Source organism: Salminus brasiliensis, chromosome 15, assembly GCF_030463535.1.
Source record: "Salminus brasiliensis chromosome 15, fSalBra1.hap2, whole genome shotgun sequence".
Lineage (NCBI taxonomy): Eukaryota > Metazoa > Chordata > Actinopteri > Characiformes > Bryconidae > Salminus > Salminus brasiliensis.
Window position 1 is genome coordinate 4,907,342 of NC_132892.1, and position 23,840 is coordinate 4,931,181.

At 41.8% G+C, this 23,840-nt stretch overlaps 1 protein-coding gene across 4 annotated transcripts in view; it reads right to left on the reverse strand.

Moving 5' to 3' along the window:
* Positions 1-2,348: 2,348 nt before the first annotated feature.
* Positions 2,349-23,840, reverse strand: part of micall2b (mical-like 2b) — a 31,240-nt gene continuing 9,748 nt past the window's right edge. The window contains exons 3-17 of one of the 4 annotated variants that reach the window (XM_072657661.1): positions 21,641-21,782; positions 21,397-21,518; positions 21,053-21,183; positions 17,845-18,273; positions 17,405-17,707; positions 15,430-15,611; positions 14,813-14,873; positions 12,079-12,275; positions 10,913-10,983; positions 9,655-9,778; positions 8,928-9,030; positions 8,767-8,840; positions 7,494-7,608; positions 5,619-5,665; positions 2,349-3,813 (exon numbers count right to left, since the gene is read on the reverse strand). In XM_072657661.1, coding sequence (XP_072513762.1) covers positions 3,731-3,813; positions 5,619-5,665; positions 7,494-7,608; positions 8,767-8,840; positions 8,928-9,030; positions 9,655-9,778; positions 10,913-10,983; positions 12,079-12,275; positions 14,813-14,873; positions 15,430-15,611; positions 17,405-17,707; positions 17,845-18,273; positions 21,053-21,183; positions 21,397-21,518; positions 21,641-21,782 — 2,184 coding nt within the window. In that variant the 3' untranslated portion in view covers positions 2,349-3,730. Of the gene's footprint in view, positions 3,814-5,618; positions 5,666-7,493; positions 7,609-8,731; positions 8,841-8,927; positions 9,031-9,654; positions 9,779-10,912; positions 10,984-12,078; positions 12,276-14,812; positions 14,874-15,429; positions 15,615-17,404; positions 17,708-17,844; positions 18,274-21,052; positions 21,184-21,396; positions 21,519-21,640; positions 21,783-23,840 lie in introns of those variants that run through there. The other 3 variants (XM_072657662.1, XM_072657660.1, XM_072657663.1) reach the window with 3 other exon arrangements.

Below are 23,840 nucleotides of genomic sequence, written 5' to 3' on the forward strand. Positions count from 1 at the left end.
GAGCCCAGACCCGGTTTAGAATATTGTTCAAAATATACTTCAATCAGTGAGAAGCTGGGTTGTTTTTCTTATTGTGAAAGAGGTCACATGACTATTATTTAATTCCATTAATATTTTAATGTTAAAATCCAGTGTTATAACCAGTACTGAGGCCATTTCTAGAACACAAAGAGGACATTCTAGTTATATGTAATATATGATTATATATATATATATATATATATATATATATATATATATATATATATATATAAAGTGTCTGAATTGTTGCATAATTAAGGCAAGGTCAAATCTAAGGTAAACCACATCCCTGATCTTGACATTCACTTTCAGGGCTTTGATGAATAGTTTATCAATAGGTTTCTAGTCTTTCTAGCTTTTCTTAATGAGCTAAAATGGATTTTAAAATAGCTTAATACTATAAATAGTGTTCAACAGGCGTAATGGTTTAAACCCTTATAACAGGTGTTGGTTAAAATCCAGTGTTCTAACTTGAATTATATCATTGTGTTCTAGGAATGGCCTCAGAACTGGGAATATATAATACAATTTTTTTTATTTATTATATTAAAGTGCCTGAATTATTAAACAGGTTGGAACTGATCTATAGGAGCAAAAATAAATAAATAAATACAGTTTTAAAATGCATTTTTTTGTCTTACATTCACACGCTGTCCGGTGATGCAGCTAGGATGTTGAATATTGGTCACTTCGGGTTTTTAATGAGATAAAATGAAGGATGCAGTGCTGTAAGGAATTCTCCACATTTTTTTTTTTAAAGGATGACTGTGATTAATCATCAGGGGCTCTTATGGGTTAAAATGTACAAATCTATCAAATTCGGGCTCATTTGTGGTTGTCCACTTAAGACCTTCAATTACAGTATCCTTAATATAGTACAATTCACATCACACCTGTATTCGCTTTTACACCAGTAGGGCTCCCACCTGTAATAGCGGTTTCCTCCCCCCACCAATAGGCTTAATTAAAAAAAAAAATCATAATAAAATTACAGTTCCGGCTGAATGTTTCCCTGCATCTACCCCCCTAATTCAACTAACCAGCTAATTATCAACAACAAGCTGAGGGAAATGAAATGAAAACACTAAAAAGAAGAACTGCTTTAGCCTCAAGAAGCGTTTAGATTTTTACACACAAGCTCAGCAACTTCAACTTCAAATACTGCCTCAATTCTCCTCCAGGGAGCTCGTCACAAGTGCAACATATGGAGGGTCTAATCACGTCATTTAAAGCGTCCTGGTTTCTCATGATTCTGGAACAAAAACAGCTGATAATCCTTTTCTTATGCTGGATATTTTCTGAAGCTTGGGGTTCCAAAACGTACAATTCCACCCACCCCCACAGTTAACAAAACTTCATATTGTAAATTAACACTTCTTAAATAAAACCCAAATGACCCAATATAATTTAATTTTTATATAAGCAGTTTGAGGTCTTTTCTACAGTGCAGAAAAACACAGGCATCATTATATGATAATAAATAAAAATCATTACAGGAAAAATAAAATAAATATTCAGTAAATTTTTGGCACAGCAAAATCTGGCACTACTGGAGCCATCAAGATAATGGGTCTAAATATCAGGACATTTTTTTACATAAAGAATCTAAAGTAAACCACATCATCCATTTTTACATTCACTTTTAGGAGTCATAATAAATAGTTTATCAGGAGGTTTCTAGTATTTCTAGCTTTTCTTAATATGCTAAAATGGTTTACAAAGCGTAATACTATAAATGGTGCTCAACAGGTTTAATGGTGTAAATATTTATACAGGTGTTGACTGTGTTTAATACACTTAAATAAAAAAGGGTGTTTGGTGTTTAATATGATTAACTGTTGGAGTTTTATAGTGATTAATATGCTTAAATAAATTCAAACAATTTAACGGTTAAGTGTTTCATTACAGTCTTAGGCAAAAGTCTGAGTTTAAGTGTAAATAAGTGAACATAAAAAAAAAAAAAAGAAATTTTTTTTTTAGGAAACAATTATTTTCAGAATTTTCTACTTTGGGGAAATTAATAAATAAATAAAAACTAAACTATGCATTTAAACATAATTATTTTTGGTACACACACAAATCTGCAAATTCTGAACTATAATTATTGTTTATTTGCTTAAGTTTCTTTTTTTATATTTAGAAAATCTAAAAACACAATTTTGGCCAGAGTGCTGATCTTTTGCAGAATATTGTAAATAGTTAAAAGTAAAAAATAAGTGTGTTGCATTAAGCTTAAGATTTGGGTTTTGTATATTTAGTAAAAACTAAATCCAATCTATGAAATAATGTTGAAATCAAGTAAGAAATGAGGCAATGTTGACCTTTATTGTTAAACTTTATTGTACATATTAAACATCTTTATTATTTATTTTTAATGATGATTAAGGTGGTGGAACAGTCCAGGGTAACAAAACATCTTAAAAAAGTTTTTTTTAGAATTCCATAAGACAGCAAACAATTCTGACAACATTTTAATATAAACAATCTGTAATAAGTTAAGCGTTAACGGCACCGACGCGTTTCCGTTTCATGTATTTCACGCTGGCTTTCAATAATCTACATTTGTTTAGAATAATTCTACAAGGGCCTAAGTCTCAATAATCCCCACCTGCAAATGAGACACTGCAGACATTCTAGAGTAAGACCCTGGGTGCCCCCTGCTGGTCACATTATACACGTACACTTTGAGGCCTATTCTGGAGCTATGTGTGATCATAAAATTGTCAACATATCAGCCCTGTATAAAACGAGGACAATTATCCATCCTAAATAAAACTACGATGGAAACAGGCAGTGGGACTACGGGGCTGGATTCAATATGAATCAATAAAAAGTCAAATTCTTCTAATACTCACGTTCTATCAGGCTCCCAAACATGACTGAAGAATAAAACCCACGTAATTCAAAATACACACGTATTTACACATCAAAAGTAGACTAGAACCTTTTTCCATCAGAGTGAAACTCTGGTCAAAATACATAAAAAAAGGACATTTATTTGTTTTAAAAGCTTAAAAGGGAATTCCACCAAAATTTAAGATTTCATCACAGTTGTTAATGGATCCAGATGTGTGAAACGTTTAATACCTCAAAGATTTCCCTGAAGGTTTTGATTAGTACACATGGACTGATTGGATATGGACTGGACATTTATCATTTATTTATTTTTTAAGTTCACTCAAAAGTTGAGACACGACCATGACCTAAACCCTTATATATTAAAAAAACAAAAACAAAAACACCCCAAAACTACTGGACAGACCACCATCATTCCAGAGAACACCGTTCTTCCACTGCTCCACAGCTCAATGCAGAGGGGCGTTATACCCCTCTAGTCCACGGCCGGCATTGGGTCATCAATGCCAGCAATGGGTGCAGCTTAGAGCAGCTGAATGCATTCGTTAGAAGGGGCGTCCACAAACATTTGGACATCATGCATTTCTGTAAATCAATATAATCCAAGTCCATGTTTCTCTACAAAGAACCATTTCACGCTGATCTTACTCTGGAGGTTCCACATCGACCACTGAGTTGTAAAAATATAGGCAATATTTATAAAGCGGTGGAATTTCCCTTCACCTCAATGGTTCGTCAACTTCTAAACATATGAACAGCCAAGAGATTCATCCAGTAACTAGGAAAAAAAAAAAAAAAAAAAAAAAAAACCTGTCCAAAAACGGTCCCCTCGTACAGGACACCTGCTGGAGGATCAGCTTCCCGTAGCCTCGGCCTTCGACTTCCACCCGAACAGCTTGGAGATGGCCGATTTTTTCTTTTTTTCTTTCTTGATATCTGTCGACAAGAGCGAGAGCACGTTCTCACACCGTTCAACAAGTGAGGAGTTCAGCAAAAGTTTCCTCAGTCTACCCGAAGCCAAAAGGGTCATTCCGAGAGAGATCAGACAATTTTTTTGTCCCCCCCCTTTGTCCCCCCCGTGTTGAGAAATCCAGCGACGGCGTTTTTAACACATTTGTGATTTGTTTTTTTTTTTATATATAAATCATGAATTGCAAATGCTCATGACTTTTGCCCACGTTCCTGGGCTGACTTAATTGGGTTGGTAAATTATACATTTCGCTTAATACGCATTTTAGCGCTAAAAAGCAGGCAAATCATTAGCCGCGGCTAGATTCGGATAGCAGATAGTTGTCCATTAGCGGTCATTAAATCAAAATGGAATGCATAACTTCTCCTGGTGCTCACCATTTTGGCCTTCAAAAAAAAAAAAAAAAAAAAAAAAAAAAAGGACACTGAATACATAAACATGCACCAATTAGTGTTAAGTCGGAGTGTGGTTAGTGGAGGCGGAGGGAGGTTGAGGGGTCAGAGTTTCCCAAAATGACAAAAAAAAATATATATATGAAAAAAAAACTTTGGTTTTTAGAAACTTTTCAGTTTCTCAACAAAACCAACAATTAAACCATTACACTGAGAAGTTCGAGGAGATGGTAGGGGGCGTCCTTCACCAGCACTTTCTTTAGACAGCTGTGGTTAACGGTTTACACACTCCTCTCATGGCAATGTTGGGCTATTTCTGGGAATAATGAGTGCACGCTACATGATACATATACAAGCTCCCAGTATTTTGGTTAAATGTCCCTTGGTAAGCTGCACCTTGAACAGATGCTTCTGGGATGGATCAACCAACCAACCTGGGATGGACCTGAATTCTAAGCCCAGTTCACATATTTTAAAGTTGGCTTGCTTCATCCGTTTCACACCCACATTTACCACCCTGTTTAAAAACCCAGCGGTGCCCAAGCTTCAAAACAGTCTAGCTGACGGTTTTAGGTTATGCCGTCTGCAGTCATTATTCCACTTACCGGCATGATACTCCCTCCACCATGCTTAACAGCACCTCAGCGTTCGTATATCGGTCCCGATATTGACAAAATTAGCTGGGTATCGGATAATAAAGCCGATCCATGGAACCGATCCCTTCAGTTTCATTTGTTAATGTGTGAGACTGCACTAAATGTGCAAATTTAATACATTTATATCCATGTTTTAATTTGTTATATTATATAAAGTAATGTTTAAGTCAATCCTGATGCCTTAAGTCTCTCCCACATGGTGAGGTATACAGTTAATTAATTCAGCAGTGGTATCGGACTGGTTTCGGGGATCAACCGATATGCAAAGTTTATGTATCGGTATCGGAACTGAAAAAGCTGGATCGGTGCATCCCTAGTGAGAACTGGGCCTCTTTTCATATCATTTTCTTATTGTTATTGCCAGATTATCATTATCCAGTTAAATCAATGTATTAAAGTGTCTGTTAATGAGGAAGACACCTGGTCACGTCGCGTCTCGAGTTTCAGGATTATCTGGACTATCTGCAGGAGGTGGTCTGATCTTAAAGACGCATTCAACAGCCGAACCCTCCCGTCCACTACAACATGTTCCGTCCCACACTGCAGTCTGACTTCGGCCTGACTGACCGGAGACGCACTTGCCTACCTGGTGTAAACGCATGTGGCTAAAATCTGAACCAGGGTACTAGTCGCTTTAAGTGAGCAGGTGTAAACGGGGGTCTTTGTGTAAAGATGTGCCGAGACTGGATATCATCTAGTGAAGCTTGTGCGCTCTGAACTCACCGAGATTCTGCATCATTTTATTTAGCTGCTCGTCCTCCTCCTCCTCCCTGTGAAGAAAACGGACAAGCAGACATGAGAAATGAGGGTCCGGTGGAAATCCTAGTTCTGTGGCCTGGAGCTTACATCCCTGCCACGATTTCCTAGAATAACGACTACCATTGAAGAGTCCTCCACAAGCCATCTGATTAAATAGCAGACTCCCGTCAATTAAAGTGCCATTCAGCGTGCTCGACTTTAAATAGGGCAAGAAGGCAGAGGTATAAGCATGTGTCAAATATGACACAATAAAAGGTCAAACAAATAAAGATGATATTACAGATAGCTTAACACAAAATATATATATATTCCCATATGACAATTCCCCATGTACTGCTATACAAGAGCCCTGGGGAACTGTTACAATAAAGGAATATAAAAATACACTACAGTTAATAAGTCTTCGGCTAATTAAACATACCTACAGGTAATTAAGTTGATGAACTTGAAAATGTTAAGTCAAACAGAACACTAAATTAAAATGGCAAAAAAAGAGAAATGAATAATAATAATGAAAAAAAATAATAATATCTGAGCCCGAATGCCTGCCTTAGACTGCCCAAAAAAGTTGCACAGGCCACAAGGATTTTTTTTTATAGACTTCATAGAGTTCAGAGACATTTCTGAACACGAAAACTGGGGACAGTACAAGCCCAGTGTTTGTTCGCAGCATTAGCCAAGCACCTTCCATTGCAAACTGGGCTACTGGACACTTTAAACAGCATGCCAGTGTTCACAGATGGTAATTAACCAGTACCAGCTAATGGTGTTCCGCTTGAGGTTCAGCAGTGGTTAGCATGTTGTGGTAAAATCCACTGATCTGCTGCTGGATTTTCTCTGGTAGGTCTTTGCTGTGTCTATTCCTAGAGCCTGGAGAGCATTTGTCCATCTGTTCAACCGGGGAGTCAGCTGAGGCCAAGGGTTTGGCCTCCTATAGTTGGTCAGATTGCGGCATGTTGCTAAGCACACCAGTACATTCTAGCTTCATGTCTCGACATGGCCTCAACTAGCATGGTCATCTTAAATATTAACAGACTCTATTTAAAGACTAACCTCTAGAGGGCGTTATCTAGCCTTCCCATTTGACCGCAAATTATCCAACCAAGTGATTGAGCACCAAGGCCCGAGAAACGCAAATCAGGTGTGCTTCTGCTGGACTTGGTGGTGAGAGGTGAGTCCCTCTAGACCTCTTGCTGTCTCCCTTTCACACAAATGAATGCTGTTTATGCGTGGTTTTAACGCGATCCTCCAACACACCCGAGCAAAGCTCCAAAACCACGGTCCAATTACTCTAGCCTAGACCTCAGGTTCCCAGCACTAGTCCCGGAGTACCCCAGCCTGTTCATTTGAGTGGTTACCTGGGCTGTGTCCAGAAACTTTTGCTCCTCCTCCTCTCCTACCTTGGAAGAAGGTGGATAAATGGAGTAGAGCTGAGCAGGAGGAATGGGGAGGAGCAGTAATTGGGGAAATGGGACAGCTGATTCCTATTAGATATGATGTTGACTACTAATAAACTAAGCCAATCACAACACTCGCTTTCAGTGCATCCAAAATCTTGGAAAGACATCCTGGGTAGGATACCCTCATGTATCCTCAGCAGGAAGCCGCTTCGAGGGACATTTTCAGTGGCTTCTTTGGTAGGACAGGCGGCAAGACAGCGCCACAAAATTAGTTTCTGGGTCACGGAGGAGAGGAAGAGGAGGAGGAGAGGAGTAGTATGTTTTGGGGGTTCTGGACGCAGCCCTGCTGAACTACATCCACAAGTGCCCCCATGGACTGGGGTGACCCTGTAACTTCTGAACTTGTGAACCCCCCCCCCCCACACACACACACCCCTACCTTAGTCTGTCCTCATCAAGCCCATCCACGATGGCATTTCGGTCATTTACGATTTCTACCAGCTTGGCCATCAGCTCCTCTTCTCGCCTGCGGTCTCTAGGAGTCTTCAAGTGGTCTGCAGGGAGGGAGGGACAGTAACATGCTCAGTACAGTGCGGGATAGGCACATGGAAAAAGTCAAATCTGGTAAATCTGGGTTTTGAGATTCACATTCAAACAAACTCGAACAGCAGGTGGCGCCAGAGGGCTTCTAAACAAAACATGACTCCTGAAGCCTGGTTACGGTTTGTGTATGATGTACACTGATATGCGGTGATCGGCCAGGGGACGGTGGTAAAGGTCTGAGCCACTTTGACAAGGGCCAGAGCATCTCCTAAACAGCAGGTCTTGCAAGGTGTTTCTGGTCAGCGGTAGTGAGCAGGGGAATGGACCAACCACAACCGCAGGGTGTCGAGCACCACAGGCTCATCTACGCAGAACGGCACTGAAGGCTGCCCATGGTAACATGGTAAACTGTCCGCAGTTAAAAGCACCTACAATGGAAACACCTGCATCTGAACTGGATCTTGGAGCAGATGATGTGGATGTTTGGGTATTTGCTGGGTCAACAAGCCCAATCAACATGTCACTGCATACCTGCACTTCTGTGTCAGTTTGAGAGGCAGAGTTTTTTTTTGTTTGTTTTTTTGTTTTTTCAAATCAACTAAACATGAATAGCTTAAATGCTCCACAAGTTGCACCACCAACTGGTCACATTTGTCTTCATGAAAGTCAAATCTGAATTCTAGGATTAACCATTAAACTTTTGACTGACTTTTTACATTACAATATTACCATAAATTGAGGAATCTTATTAAACCACCATTTAAAAATAATATTATACTACAACATGCATGCAACTACAAATATGTCTCTGATTAACCCTCAAAATGTTTACATTAAAATATTCCACATTTTGGGGAATGCTGCAAAATCATGCAATTCAATCTGAGACAATTATAAAAAAAAATAATTAATTATTATTAATTATATATATATATAAATAAAATCATTATTTGTAATTAAATTTTTAGATTCAAATTAGGTCTAGGTAAAAACTGAGATACAAGTTCAATAATAAGTTCCTATGAGATTTTAGGACTATAAGAACCTTATATAATATGTATTACATTTCATTTATTCTGCACTATTTGTACCCAAATACATGTCTTTAAAAAAAAAAAAAAAAAAAAAAGTCACCTTCCCGATCAGACATGCGTCGGTCCTTTACTCACCGGGCTTATCCAACAGTTTCCGAAGTTCTGCTTCAACATTAGGCTGCTCCTCTTCTAGATCCTGGGTTTTCGCTCTGTTGCAGAAGGGCAAAAAGGCAGTGTGTTTAAGCAGCCGTATCCCTCATGCATAAACCAACGCTGCAGCAAGTAGAGATACTCACATGTAGACCAGCTCAGACTCTCGGCGCATGTAAACCTGCTTGTTTCGGATGAGGCTGAACCAGTCCACCATCAAGTCGTTCATTAAGGTGTCCTCTTCACCCTCTGGAAGAGAGCCACCGCAGTGGAAAGGTCATTTCTAGTGTAGAACAGGTTCTAGTTTACAGTTTTACGTTTCAGTGGACCACCCTGTGCGGCCCACAAGTGACGTCTGGTGAGTTTACTGTGTGTGTAATTATGGATGGATAAATGGATAGATGGATAGAACACTGGGGACACATGGGTGTCCAGCGTAGTTAGGATGTTGTGGTTGGGGGGGGTTCAGGTAGGCCTCAGTTGTAGGCCGAACTGAAAGGAGGAGGTGACTGAGTCATACAGGCTGTTAAGGCCATTTACTGGTCAGTGTGTGTATTAATGTACATTAGCATTAACTGCAGCTGCAAGGTTTAAGAGGCATTTTCACCCACTCACACACACACGGTCCTACAACTTGACCAATAATGGATACCTGGTGTGTCCCCAGTGTCCTTTTTTTTTTGATTATCAGCACACATTTAACCAGGGGAGGAGTCCAAACATTCGACTGCTAACGTGTGCAATCATCATCATCATCATCATCTTTCAAAGACCAGAGCTGAGTGACCGCAGTCAGTCTATGCTGAAGCCTGTTTAAGCTGCTCCATCGCAGAGCGCCTAGTTAGGATGGCTCAGCTGGGTGGGCACACTTGCCTTCCTCAGAGAGCCTGAGCTGCTTCTCCAGCTCCACTCCTTGCTTCTCCAGCTCGTCCAGACTCCTCTCAATGTCCTTCAGTTCTTGCATGATCTCTTCTTTAGGAATGAAGTTAGGATTCAGCTACAAAACAGTTGAAATAATACAAATTAATCAGACACATTCAGTGAACGCATCAGGATCACGGTCTCGGACTCTAAAAAGGCTGCACTGTGCGGACTCTACTGAGAGGTAGTCTGCTTATTTCATTTATTCCTTATTTATTTCTTCACAGCCCTACAGGAAAAACGCACATAAAAACATTTACTAGTCATTGAAAAACGTCATTTTACCAGAGTAAAAAATGAAAACGTAGACTTCTAAACTTCAGTATTACCCAACAGTAATATGCGTTCCGTTAGCAGCTGCCAGTTAGCCTTGCCTACGCAGCGGCAGATGCTGTGGTCCGAGGTGGGAGCAGACATGTATACAGTACTAGAGCTCCAGACTTGAGTAAAAGTACAGGTGCTCCATCAAAAAAGTGACTTGAGTAGAAGTAGAAGCGTCTTTAAGCTCCAGACTTAAGTGGAAGTACGAAAGTACTCAATTTTTGTACTTAAGTATTACATTTTAGAATAAACTACTCACAATACTCAAGTACTGAAGGTAAAAGTCCAGTACTGTGTTCTGTAGTTCTTACAGAAGCAGCCAAAAGTTTGGGTATCAGTGTTTATATTAGTTCAGATGCTCAGACTTAAGGACCGTCTCAGTTCCTCTGGCTGTAGTAGAAGGACAGGACTGTAGAAGACATGAACTCATGAACTTCACGAGTCTTCAGTTCACCCTCTAAACAAACTCCCCCAAAAGAGAGAGCGAGAGCTGAGCAGACCCGACTCAACCCGCCACATACAAGAGCTTCATCTGTAAAACCAGTGAGAAGAGCAGCTCAAACCCCTGAGCTTCACTCTCTGTAAACTCAACTACAGCTGAAAGAGCTCAGGCCGTTCAGCACATACGAGTATTTGCAGGAGGTGAAGATGGAGGAGTCTCTTCTGGAGATGAACTAACAGAGCTCTGGCGTTAGTGTCCTCACTGCAGCAGCAGAGTGAGAGAGAGGAAGAACGGCAGCATGCAGCTTACAGCTCCATCGCCGGTTCTGCTCAATGCTGTACAGCCGGCCGTGCCAAGACTCCTGCAATAGCCAAACCCAAAGGAATCCACAGCTGTGTAGAGTCAGACGTCTAGACGCAACATGCTTCACCCTTCTAAAACACAAACCTTGGACTGTTTCGGGGTGGTTTCCTCTGAAGGGGAGCCGGCAGGTAATGGGCTGCTGCCAATCTTGGAGTCTGAATAAGAGAAAGAGAAAATGAGAGGACATGTAACACGGATCATACGGTCACAGTGCTGTCGGCAGAAAGGTGTGATGCTAAATTCATGCGTGTGAAGTGGTGGGTCATTGTAAGACATTTATTCAAATGATATTACATATGTAAATCACAACCTCTGGCTGAGAAGCTATTAACAGAACCTAATAAATACATTCACATTTACATTTATGGGATTTAGCTGACTCTCTTATCCAGAGCAACTTACAAGGTTACTCATATTACAGAGGGTGGGTCAGTGTAGTGTTAGGAGTCTTGCCCAAGGACTCTTATTGATGTAGCGCAGCATAGGTCACCCAGACCAGGAATCGAACCCCAGCCTCCCACATGGTGCGGTAGCTCAGTGTCAGGTAGTAGTGTTCTGTTGCGCCACACCAACCACTAAATACAAATATGTTAACCACACCCACCTTTATTCTACCCTGTATTGCCTCCATCTACTCTGCCCGCCTGGGGAGGATAACCCCAAGGACAAGGGCCAAAGGAGCTAGGGCTGCACCTGATTTTTTTTGTTATCGGTTTGTCTAAAAGGGGCTTTTCATGTTTTTATTTATAACAAAAAAATAGCTATATATTTCATCTTTTATTTTTTAATCCAAAAAACACCCAACACACCCCCATAGTACACACACCAGAGCATTATTCTGCAACAAAAACACCTCAGAGCTTACAGGTAACCTCAGTTTTATGTCACAGCAACACCTTACCTGAACTTGAGCATCAATATTTTTACTTCAGTATTAGACTGGGGTAATATGCACGAAGCAAATGTGTCGTTGTAAGGACTTCTAGGCAGTAGCAACAGGCTACAACATTAACTTAAGCCACTCGCTCACTTGAACACAACCAATAAAGCAAACAGAAAAATAGAAAACCGCCAAATTATAAAAGATCACATAACACATAGTTCAACGGCTCACTGCACCAAACCTTACCGTTAACCTTACCCCTGAATCATTCAAATCCTAACCCTAAACCCTTACCCTGAAATCAACCCCAGACCTTAACCCTTACCCTGGAATCAACCCCAAACCCTAAAGGTCTCAAATCTCCAACCTTTACCAGAAGACGCAGTCCCGTTTTTGCGGGGGCTTGCCACAGGAGACCTGGGCCGTTCGCTGCTCGGAGAGACCGGGGAAAGGAAAGAAGGAGCAGGTCCAGAAGCCTCAACGCTTCTCGAGCTTGGTGCTGCGGGCGGAGTCACCGGAGTCACCTGCGCGCTGGCCGGTACGATGGTTTTGGGGGTTCCAGATCTGGTGATCAAAAGGAGGAGGAGAAGGAGGAGGCAGAGGCAAGAAGACGATAAAGGGTTAACAACCTCTAAATCACAACCAGCTGCGAACTGCGTAGCAACCGTCTTCTCACCTCGGACCACGTGAGAGTTAAGGAGGACAGGGCAGAGAAGAGAGAAAGACTGTCAGATGCGACACGCCGCCGGTTTCGCGCGGCTGGGCGAGGCGCGCTCGAGAGAACCAATCTTTAAGCGCGACGGAGAAAGAGCGACAGACGATCTGGAGATTCAACCAATAATAAAAGAAAAATAAAAGCCCAATAAAAAAAAAAGGACAAATTAATAGGATGTCATGACAACAGCGAGACTGTTTGCATGGACAAGAGCTGAGAACGTATCTGTTAAACAATGGTTCCCAACCCTGGTCTTGGAGAACCCCCTGTCCTGCACATTTTAGTGGTTCCCTGCTCCAATAAATCACCTTCAACCCAGAAAGAGCTTGGTCATTAGCTGATTCAGGCATGGTGGGAGTAGGATAATCCTCCAGGACCCGGGCTGGCAACCACTGCTTATAGGTCTAGACTACACAAGAAGTGAAAGGGAGAGCAGGGTATGAAATAAGGACTAGGTAGAGAACGCCTAGTCATGCCCTCCCATATTACCATAGAATCGTTACACCCCCCCCCCCCCCAATCAAAGGCATGTCTGATTACAAAGTAGTGTGGGTCCGAGTCACAGAAGACCCTCCTTTATATTATATTAGCTTAAAATTTGTCTCAGTGGCTGACCTGTAGCATCCCTGGTGAAAAAGTCCAGCTCAGGACCAGCTTCTGCTGGGAGCTGGTTTCCGATGGTCTTGGGTGGGGTTTGATGGTCAAAGTGGTTGAAGAGGCAAAGCTCTATGCTGGCAATAGGTCTGGGCAATATGACTATATTTGATCGTATCATGATAAATGTTATTATTGTGATACACTTTATGCTTTTCTAAACATTGAGGATATTGTTGGTGCTTATAATAAACAGTAATCAGCATCACATTTCATTACAAACTGTGTAATTTGACTGGTAATTAGATGAAGTGCAGCAGATGTTGAGTAAGTCACTACTCAGGACGTGAGAATAGTAGTTTTTTTAAGAATCTTCACTACTGATTTGTTTAGTGTGAGATTACATGGATCATGATAAACATTGTGTCTCGTGAAAAAGGTCTTTAAATATCGCAAATCAGTATTTTTACCATATCGCCCAGCCCTAACTGGTAAGCTAGCTGGTTAATGCAACTGTACTATGCTGGTCATGCTGGTCTAGCTTGGTCAGGTTGCTTGTAGACCAGCTAAACTATCAAACCCACCCTATGCTGGTCAACCAGCTTAACCAGCTTGAGCTGACCGGGCTGGGAGGGAGCAACAGCTGTTGAAAAGACTGAAAGCTAAAACTACTAATCTCCTCCAACCCACAATGGTTTCAAATCTTTAGCCCGCTCGCTAAGCTTGCTCAGCTACAGCTCCACAGAGTATCGGGCAGCTCAGTGCAGCTGTTGTTGACTGCGACACAAGCTGAGCACAGACATAAGCGTTGATGACAAAGAGAGAGCATAGACCTAGACTAAATCTTAGCCTAGATAAAAGGCTAGGCCAAGATAAATTTGGTTAGGCCTAGTTTGCAGGCTGAACGCCACAGCAAGGCGGTTCCAAAGTTGAGTCAATAGGAGTCTTAGGAGTGCTTTCCAACGATTTCAGGCTCATTTAGTAGACTAGTACCAAATCCATGAGCACCCACAGCACCCCCATCCTGTGGCCCTCTTAAATACAGCTTATTTGGACTTTAACTAGATAGACACGGAATAGAAATTGGACATATCAGACGCAGCGTCGGTTTGTAATACAGTCCATATTTTCACTGACCAATTCGAGTTTCAGTGTTACAGCTACGCTTCCCAAAGAAAGCAAAAAAGTCTGTATTACACCAGAATTCAGAAACATATATGTTGTGTCAGATTTTAAGAAAGAAATGCCTAATTTCGTACAATGATATGCTCTTTTGCGGCGTTCAAATTCAGCCCTTAAATCATTTACATTTATTTTACATATTTTTATGAAGGAATTACCTTGTGTTCTGCATCAATTTACCAGCAACTGTTAGAACCTGTTAGTTGTACCTTGCTCTCCCCTACATTCACATTTAATATATAATTTGATGGTGTAAAAAACCATGAGAAAAATGGTAAAATAAATAAAGAAATTAATTAATTGGTTAATTACATTACATTAAAAAAAATAAATTAAGGATTGGTTCCAAACAAGGCCATTCAATTGGCATATTTCTACTTGCAAAGACAAATATACCAACTGTATATTTGTCTCAGAATTTAGAAACTTCTTGCTCTCATGCTACTTAATGAGCTATTAGCAAGAATATTTAATGTTGCACTACACTTCTTAAGTGATAACTGTGACTAAGCTTTTACAAAAACCAAGCCAACATATTTTGGAAGAAAAAAAAAAAAAAAAAAAAAAAAAAGACAGACAGACCCACTCACCCACACCCACACCCACTTACTTTGCATCCTTGGCAACAGGCTTGAGCATAGATCTCCAGTCAGAAGGCGCCGTTTCCGCTTCTACAACATAAGACAAATTTGATTCATCTATTTAGACTGGAATGAAGAAGCACATGAAAACCATCATCAACATTCCTAAATTAATACTAAATATTAAAACTCCAGATCTCATCAGAACAGATGCAGGTGAGCATAAATCCACAATAAACAGGAACAAGAGCTTCTCATTCTAAAGAAAAAAAGAAAAAAAGTAGGTGGAGCATGTGTTCTACTCCAGCAGCAGCAGCTCACCTGATTGACCATCATTACGTCCTGATTTACCAAACCAGGTGTTGGATGTTGGAGCTGGAGATCTTTGGAGATGTTTTAATGAACACAGTGATGGAAAACCACCACTTTCTGTATTAGTTATTCTAATATTTGTATGTTTTACTGAGCAAATAAACACTTACTGCCCAGATAAGAAGCTTTTTAACCATATGTGCCAATGTTTGCACACTACTGTATAAAACAAATTATAATTAAAAAAAAAATTAATTAATTAAAAAAAAAACAAAAAAAAAAAAACACATCATTAAACAATCTGCAAAACTACCTTCCAATAGTAGTCACTAACCCTTGTTGCTGGTAAGCGGCGTAGTCACAGCATTTGAGGAGTCTTTATCTTTATTCCTCAACCAGCTGGACGTCTTCGTCGAAGTTGGGGTGGTACTCCGGTCCAGGTCTGCCTCCAGTGGTTTCAGCCGGGTTCTACCAGAGGGGCCTTTGCTGCCAGTGTCCACAGGGGAAACATTACTACTACTACCACCAGAGAAAAAGAAGGAGGAGGGGGGAAAAAAAGAAAAGAAAAAAGAAAAAAGATAGCATTAGCAACCCTGGTCCACTAGGGGGCAGCATCAACCAGGTCATGAGCAAAAGGAAACATTTCCAGAGAACTTCAAAGTTAAAAAGGTCTCCTATGGCTTATGGGTTGAGCAGACAGTAGAGGTTACGCCCAGTTGAGCATCTACAAATCGGCAGGTTAAGGTATAAGGGGTACGAGAGCCCCCTGGCTCAGTCAGGAGGAGCTGAGCAGGTTCCACAGCTGCCCACATGACCAACATCTCATTTCCAGTGAGGGAGAACAGGCAGAAATCACACTCTGGTTACTAAACAGAAGCAGAACTGCCAGCCAGATAGCAAGAAGATCCAAAAACCATTTGCATTTGCTTTCATCCACCTGGGCAAACCCCTCCGGTCTTTTCAGGAGGAGAGGTTTCTTCAAATGACGGACACCGATCCAGGACTAGATTGGAAACAGCTTAAACGGCTCACATCAGTTTACCCAGGAAAAAGAAGCCATTTAACTGCACTTCCCCACATTCCACCACGCTGACTCGGATAAATTGTTTACAGACCCTGGTGGCAAAGCCTGCTGACAAGGAGGCTGATCCTACACAAATACAGGCGGTTCTCCTACGCAGACCTGTGGAGAAGAAGGTTCCCCTGTCCAGATATACCCTGAACTTTCTACTGTAATCGAGGAGTCGTGTCCGGTGTTGATATCATAAGACTTAAGGCTGTAGTATTTGGAGAAGGGACCTCGGTAGACCACCAACCTTCAACCTATTGGCGCAACGAAGCATCTACAGGCCCAGCGACCAATCGAGACACGAGCTGGCCCTACTACTACTACCGCTCCGAAGTGGTGCTCTCAGCCCTATGACCTTCCTCAAAGTCTGCATTCAGCCTATAGTGTGCGAGTCCTCCAGAGACAGGCGACTGGTCAGAGATGCTGCGTAAAAAGGGAATTGTGGGTAATAGGTTAATGCTGAGCCCAGCTTTCAAGCTCTCCTGAACACCCCTCAGGTCAGCAAAATGAGGAAAGGGACAGCCTTCAAGCTCTTGGTCCTCGCGGGCATGGGCAGATTAGGACAGTGAGTGTGTCATGTTAGGGATGAAGACAAGGAGGTGTAGCCACCTGCCCGTCAACCAGTCCACCAATCAGGACAAAGGAGGCAGATCTACTTGCCAGTCAACCAGTCAGGACAAGGAATTGGATCTGCTTGCTTGTCAGTCAGGACAAGGAGGCGTATTTACACGCCTGTCCACCAATCAGGACAAAGGAGGTGGATTTACTTACTGGTCAACCAGTCAGGATAAGGGGGGCATATTTACCTGCCAGATCAACCAGTCCACCAATCAGGACATAGGAGGCGGATCTACTTGCTGGTCAAACAAGCAGCCCAAAGAGGTGCATCTACTGTCCTTGTCCATTAATCAGGACAACAAGGCATCATCAGACCGTCCTTGTCAACCAATCAGCTCAGAGTGTGTAGCGCTACTTGCCAGCCAACCAACCAATCAAGACAAGGAGGTGGATCAAAGATTGCTCGTCGACCACAAGGTGGGCCAATAAGGTCACTATAGCCACTGGCCTGTCTACCAATCAATGAGCTCACATTTAAGCCAATCCTTGCAATACATTGCATTTAGCGTAACTAGTCTGGGTTTGGGGGACTCCCCCATTGTCACATCATAATAAACAAACAAACAAACAAACAAACAAACAAACAAACCTAATCAGAAACGGGACCAGACAAAGAGCTTACATGCTATTTGTTGTTTTCAGGCCGCTGGACCGCCAAGGTAAGCTGCTGCTTTTGTTGGTGTCCTCAATGACCAGCTTGCTGATGACAGACTTGGCCTTCTCCTTTTCGTTTTCCTTCTCTTTGTCCTTGTCCATGGCCCAGTCCGCAGGCCGCAGCAGAACCCTGCCTCTACCGGCCCCTCCGCCAACTCCTGCACCCCCCGACGGGGCAGTCTTCGCACTAGTGTTATCATTAAACGGATTAGCCGTGCCGATCTTGGTGATGGACGCGGTACTCCCAGGGCCGGTGCTCGACTCAAAGAACCTGTTGGTTAAAAAAAAAATAAATAAAAAAAATAAAATAAATAAATAAATAAAAAAATAGTAGAAAGGAAAATAGATGCCAGTTACAGACAGACAGAAACAACAAGAGGCTATAGGGCCAACCATGCTTCTTCTCACCTCTGTCTGGCCTCCTGGTTCTTCAAAACCGTTCTGTTGGGAGCTTTCGGGGACTGTTTCGGATCCTGTGGACTCTTCGCCGTTATGCCGAGCGCTTCCGAACGTGCTGTCGGGGGCTTAGACCGAGGGGTGGGCGTAGGGCTGGATGAGCCACCAATCTTACCAGACCACAAAGGGCTTGGTTTGTATGGCGTGGATTCCTTCCCCGAACCTGCAGCTGCCGGAGGGCGGGTATTCTGGTCGGTCGGGGCGGAGGGCGTGATCCTGATGGCCGGCGTGGCTTTGCTGCCGTGTGAAGGCTGCGGGACCTGTGCAGCCTGGGCAGCCGGAGGCTTCTGCGCGTTCGTATGGGTCTTACAGACAAACGTGTTCGACTCCTTCCCAGGTTTGTACGTGCCGGACAGAAGGATGTTTGAGCACTCGCTGCACCTTTTACATTGGGATATGAGACATGAGAGACATGATTAGGGCCTTCAGTCGAACCTGGAGCTGTTCCTGTGAGCACATCTCTAAAAGCCATGAAGTTAAAGATGAAATTCTTTAATATTTGTAAGCAAAATGTATTCATTCAAAAGTTTGGGCATCCCAAAGTGTTGGAACTCCCATAACCTTCACCAAAACCTCTGGCCTTAATTAGCTTATCTGTGCTGCCATCCTCATCAGGACAGGTCAGATCATGCAAATTTCAAAGCTCTATAAATCCTCTCCTCAAAAGTTGTGAAATTTAGTGTGAAATTACTAGACCTAATATAGGGTCATATGTAATTAGAGCATCATCAAGTCGCTGGGAACACAAGACTCTGGAGCTAGCCTGACTTCCCAGAAATCGTTCCAACTACAGTTCTTCTACACAGTTAAAAAATAAATAAATAAATAAATAAATAAAAAATAATCATAATTTTATTAAGAAGTGGCAGTTAAGGGGAATTGTGGAGGCCAGGTCTGACCCATCTATTAAGGATGTCCCGATTTGGGTATCCTAGCACACCCCCGCACTGATCAGAGTCTCCTAATGCCGAGACTCCAGTCGGACTCTCCTCCCTGACCAATCAGCTCCCAGCTCCTTTACAACACTGCAGTCTAATCACTTCCTCTGTGTGTGTGAGTGTGTGTAGTGGGAAACTCTCTAGGCTGACATCTGTGGCTGTTGGTCTACTGGTGTGTAAACTGGTTTATAGTGGGTGAATGTGCTGTGTGTTAGCATTAGCCTCCACTTGGTTCTGAATGGGTTCTCCAGTGCTGGTTTAGAAACAGAAAGGTGAGCAAGCTGTTCACCAGTTCTCCCGCTGGCAAAACCAAGCGTTTCAGTGAGTGTTTTATAAAGGGTCAGATATTATGGTCTGTTTTTATGTTCCACTGTAAAATCGTTCCACAATGCAGAACCTCAACGCTTTTATTTACCTTCTGAGAACGTCCGCACTGCTGCTACAGCCGGCTTGGGATAATATCAGTTAATGGAGTCTTAAAAGACATTGAACTGGATTGGGATTGAATTAGCAGATACCCGACCCATTAAAACAGGCCTGGATAGGATCGGGACATCCCTGCTATGTATGAAATATTGTGGGACCTAAATTTTGAGTATAAGGACTTATACTAGACTGTGCTTGGTGCTCAGGTGACATGGCTGGTATATGACCGTATAGCAGAAAGACATCAATAAAATTATATTTATATAAATTCCATATTATACATTCTCACACACTCCCACAGTGACTTTCAAACTGCAGAACAAGTGAAACCTGTGTCACGCCTAAAGGCCAAAGCATTCAACACCCCCTTGTCTCAGACAATAAGGGTGACTCACTGGCCATGTGCGGCTGACGACATACCAGGCGGCTAAAATTCCAAGCCTGCAGGCACTGAATCAGCCTGTGACCTCTGATCACGCATTAAAATGTTCAAACCGAAACTTGCTTACAACTTTAAATATGGATTCAATCTGGAAGAAATCTAAATAAACAAGCAGCGCGTAGTCAGAACGTGCTGCTGCTCAGCAAAGCTACTGATCTGCTGGCTGGAAGAACCGTTGCTGACTTCTCTGTGAACTCCAGAGAGAGTACATGGATTTAGAAAACTATTTATCTTGGAGAGTTCGGTAGACGGACGTGACGAACCGTGAACCTCAAACACTGCAATTTCAGCAATATCTAAACGGAGCTGGACAACTGGTCAATTCCAAAAACCCCCAAAGTGTATTTACACCCCCGAAATGTACATGAACACAGGCCTGGCGTGATGGACGATGAGGTTACTGGATACTGTAGGGTGGTTTTCTGCAACAGTCGTTCCCCAGGTCACCCTGCAAGCAGTCGTGAGTCCTGCAGTCGTCGACACAAGCAAAGCCACGGAGGAGCCCAATTCAGCAAACTACAAGCTAGTGGTGGCTAAGCTAAAAGCTAACCATGGTGGTAGTAAATAGGCTTGTGAAGCTGCATCTGAGCATTATTCACCCCAAATCAGAGTCATTTACTGACTTAAATTAGGGCACAGCTCTCATCACTAACCCCTCAGACCTGAATTCGATTATCAGGGACATCGTAATTCAGCTAACGCAAATGCCATGGTTTTAATCATCAATACTCAGACTCCTCAAACCTTGCCCCAAAAATCAGCAGCCGGGGCCTCCTAAGCAGCTGCCTAGCGCTCTGACCATTACCTGCACCTAAAATACTCCCATAAAGGGACTGTTTGGCAGCCGTAAAATTAACCTCAGGTCATATATTTCACATATTTCATATCACATTAGTTTTTGCAGCTCCTCCAAAGTATGGAGGCACAGAGTTTCGCTGTGCATGGCACACAGATACCCCAGGTCGTACCATTTAGTGGCAAACCACAGTCAAATCCAACAGAAGCTGCAGAGGGCATCATTAGCGTATCCTATAGGCCTACAGTTACACCAACTGTTCATTACTACCATCATGTTACTACTAAATGTTATCATCACCACACTGTTCTGGAGGGTACCGGTCGGCAGTGCAAATCGAGCAGCCACTCCCATCCCATCCCAGTCATTTACGCAGACGTTTCTTAGCCTGTGCGAATCAGGCCTACATTTTGCAGACGATCCCATCCGAATACGGCCCGAGGCTTTGATACTTCAGCTAATTTAGACTTCTGCAAAGGTCGGCAATATAAAGTACGTTTTACCTGTTGAAAGGTAAAGCAAACAACATTCTGAACATAGCCATGAAGGTTCCCCTACCTGAAGCAGTTCCTGTGGTACAGCTTGCCGTCCACTAGGTGGCGCTGCACAAGGTGGACGTGTTTGCTGCAGGCGCTGCAGATGCTGCTTAGGGTCCCCGATTTATTGGAACGCTCCACCAAAACGTCTCTCTGCAGAACACCACAGCACATACAAGCTTAGACAAACCACGGCGTTTCACTTACGTCAGTAGAGGACGCATAATTAAAAATAAATATAAATAAATAAATTAATTAATTTATTAATAAATATATAAAATGAACAGCCACCATTGCACCACAGCAACCACCGCATGGCCCAACAATGTACCTGTATCCTGACGCACTCTGGACGGGTCATCTTACCTTACTTTCCGGCTCTGCTTTAGGCGGGCCCAAAACTTTGGCTGTGACCGGCTGGTTCCTCTTTCCAGGTCGCTCCTCATTGGACTCGTCGGCTGGCCTTTTAATACCCGCCATTCCCCCAACTGTAGGGATATAAATAATTTGAGGTTATACGGCATCAGTGATGCGGATATTCGTATGGGGTGTGGTAATGGATCATGTGCAGTGTGTGTTGGTACTACTGACGCCACCGCAGAAGACTTACTTGGATTACGGCCATGAAAGTAGTTGTAATACTGGGAGACGTAGGTGAGAATGCTGAGGCGGTCAGGTACTTTGAGAGCCACCATGTCTTCTGCATCCAGAAGGGCGGGGATGCCCAGCTCCTCCTCAGCCACCCGGAAGGCCTGCCGGAGATCATAATGGCTTTATCTAAAGTCTTTTACAACAGTAGATTTGCTAAATATAAAAACAATGATTTGACCATGTACTTGGACACCATCCACCACTGGTCATTAGCCAAACGAAGAAGATGATCATCATCCAGAGTTGAACCATGTTCAGGCTGGCAGCCCAGATCTGATATTTGTCAAGTCTAGACCGTATCCAGGTTGATTTTAGATAGACTGAACAGGAAACTCACAGACGAAATCCGATTTTTGCTAAATCGGATGCCAACCACGTTTGGAGTTGGTCTGAAATGCGATTACAATCAGATTTGTACAGATGCGTCCAAGTCTGGATGCTCTGGTGGCTCAGATCGGGTTTTCAAGTTTCTTCCGAGTCACTCGCAACGTAACAGACAGCGGCCATATGACTGTAAAATCCAGATGCAGCAGTGTAAACGCATCGGTCTCTCCAAGACGCACTCCACAACCAAATCTCCCAGTCCAACCCGAAGCACCCGTAACCGTTGCCACACGGCGAGCAAATTTGCATATTCTGTCCCATGCAGTGATCAGATTTCAGTCTGTGGCTAAAATCTTGGCAGGATGCAATCCAGACACTGGTCACTTGAAATTATCAGGTGTAAACGAGGCCATGTCGATGGTCAGAATCGATCAGAATCCATTATTATAGAATAGAAAATAAATAAATACGTTTTACTGAATCAAGCCCCCAGCCTTTGACTAAAAAAAATAAATGAATAAATAAAAAATAAAATAAACCCACTACAGAACCTAACAAAAGATCACTGCCCAATGCATTCTAGCCAATACAGATGTTATTAAGCATATGGTCGCAGTGCAGGACATGAAGAGTCATGCAAGAAAAATCACAAACACATCATGCTTTTGTTTTTTTTTTCTCTACTTGATACAAAATGCAATTTCCCACCGTTCTCATTTTCCATGACAAATCTATCAGAGGCAGAACATCTCTGCCCAAGAGCATTTATGCTACTGAAATCTTGGAAACAAAAAGTGCTTTAATAATACCTGGTTATATCACTGACAGGTAAAAAAATAAAAAGAAAAAGAAAAAAGAAAAAAACGCATTTAATCACAACATTTACTAGAACATTCAGAATCTGTAACTAAGGATTCAGAACCTACAAATAAAATAATAATAAAAAAAAAAATATATAAGTAATATAAGTATCCATTCAGAATCTACAAATTATTCCACATCCACAATAAAAAAAAAATAAAAAAAATACTACTATTTAACGCCTATTATTTAATAGTATCCATTATAAAATCATTCAGCATATTAAAAATAATTCTGAATCTACTACAAATGATTCAGCATCTACAATAAACATTATTATTTAATACCTCTCATTATAAATGATTCAGTATATTAAAAATAATTCAGAAGCTACTATAAATAATTCAGCATTAAACAAGAAGTTACTCTTATTTAATAGCTTAGTATTTAATAGTGTATATATTATAAATTATTTAGTATACTTGAAATAATCCAGAATGTACTACAAATAATTCAGCATTTACCAAACAAAAAAAAACCCACACACCAGTTAATATTTCTTTAATATTAACAGTAATTTAATATTAATAAGAATAATATTATGAATAAAATGAATAAGTTGCAAATATATTTTTTAATTCATATTGTTAAACTAATGCAACCTATGCAGTGTAAGAGTAAATAACTGAAGTATGGTCCACGTACAGGCCTCAGGGTTTAAACCAGGGTTAAAACCATTGTGATAAGAAAAGACAAAAGCACCATTGCTAAACATTAAAATGTAATAAATCAAAAATAAATAAATAAAACCACACTTCATAAAAATCCAACCTCAGCTTTCTCCATTTCCTGAGATGTACAAAGGATTAGCTGCATTAGCAAAGGAAGCCAATACTGGCAACATGCTGTATCATTTACTTTTGATTCCAGGCCTCCGCTCATATTGACTCAACTGGGATTATGAGTCAATGTAAACACCCACCTTAGCAGCTACACACACACACAGTGCAGTAGAGCATAATACACTGTCATTT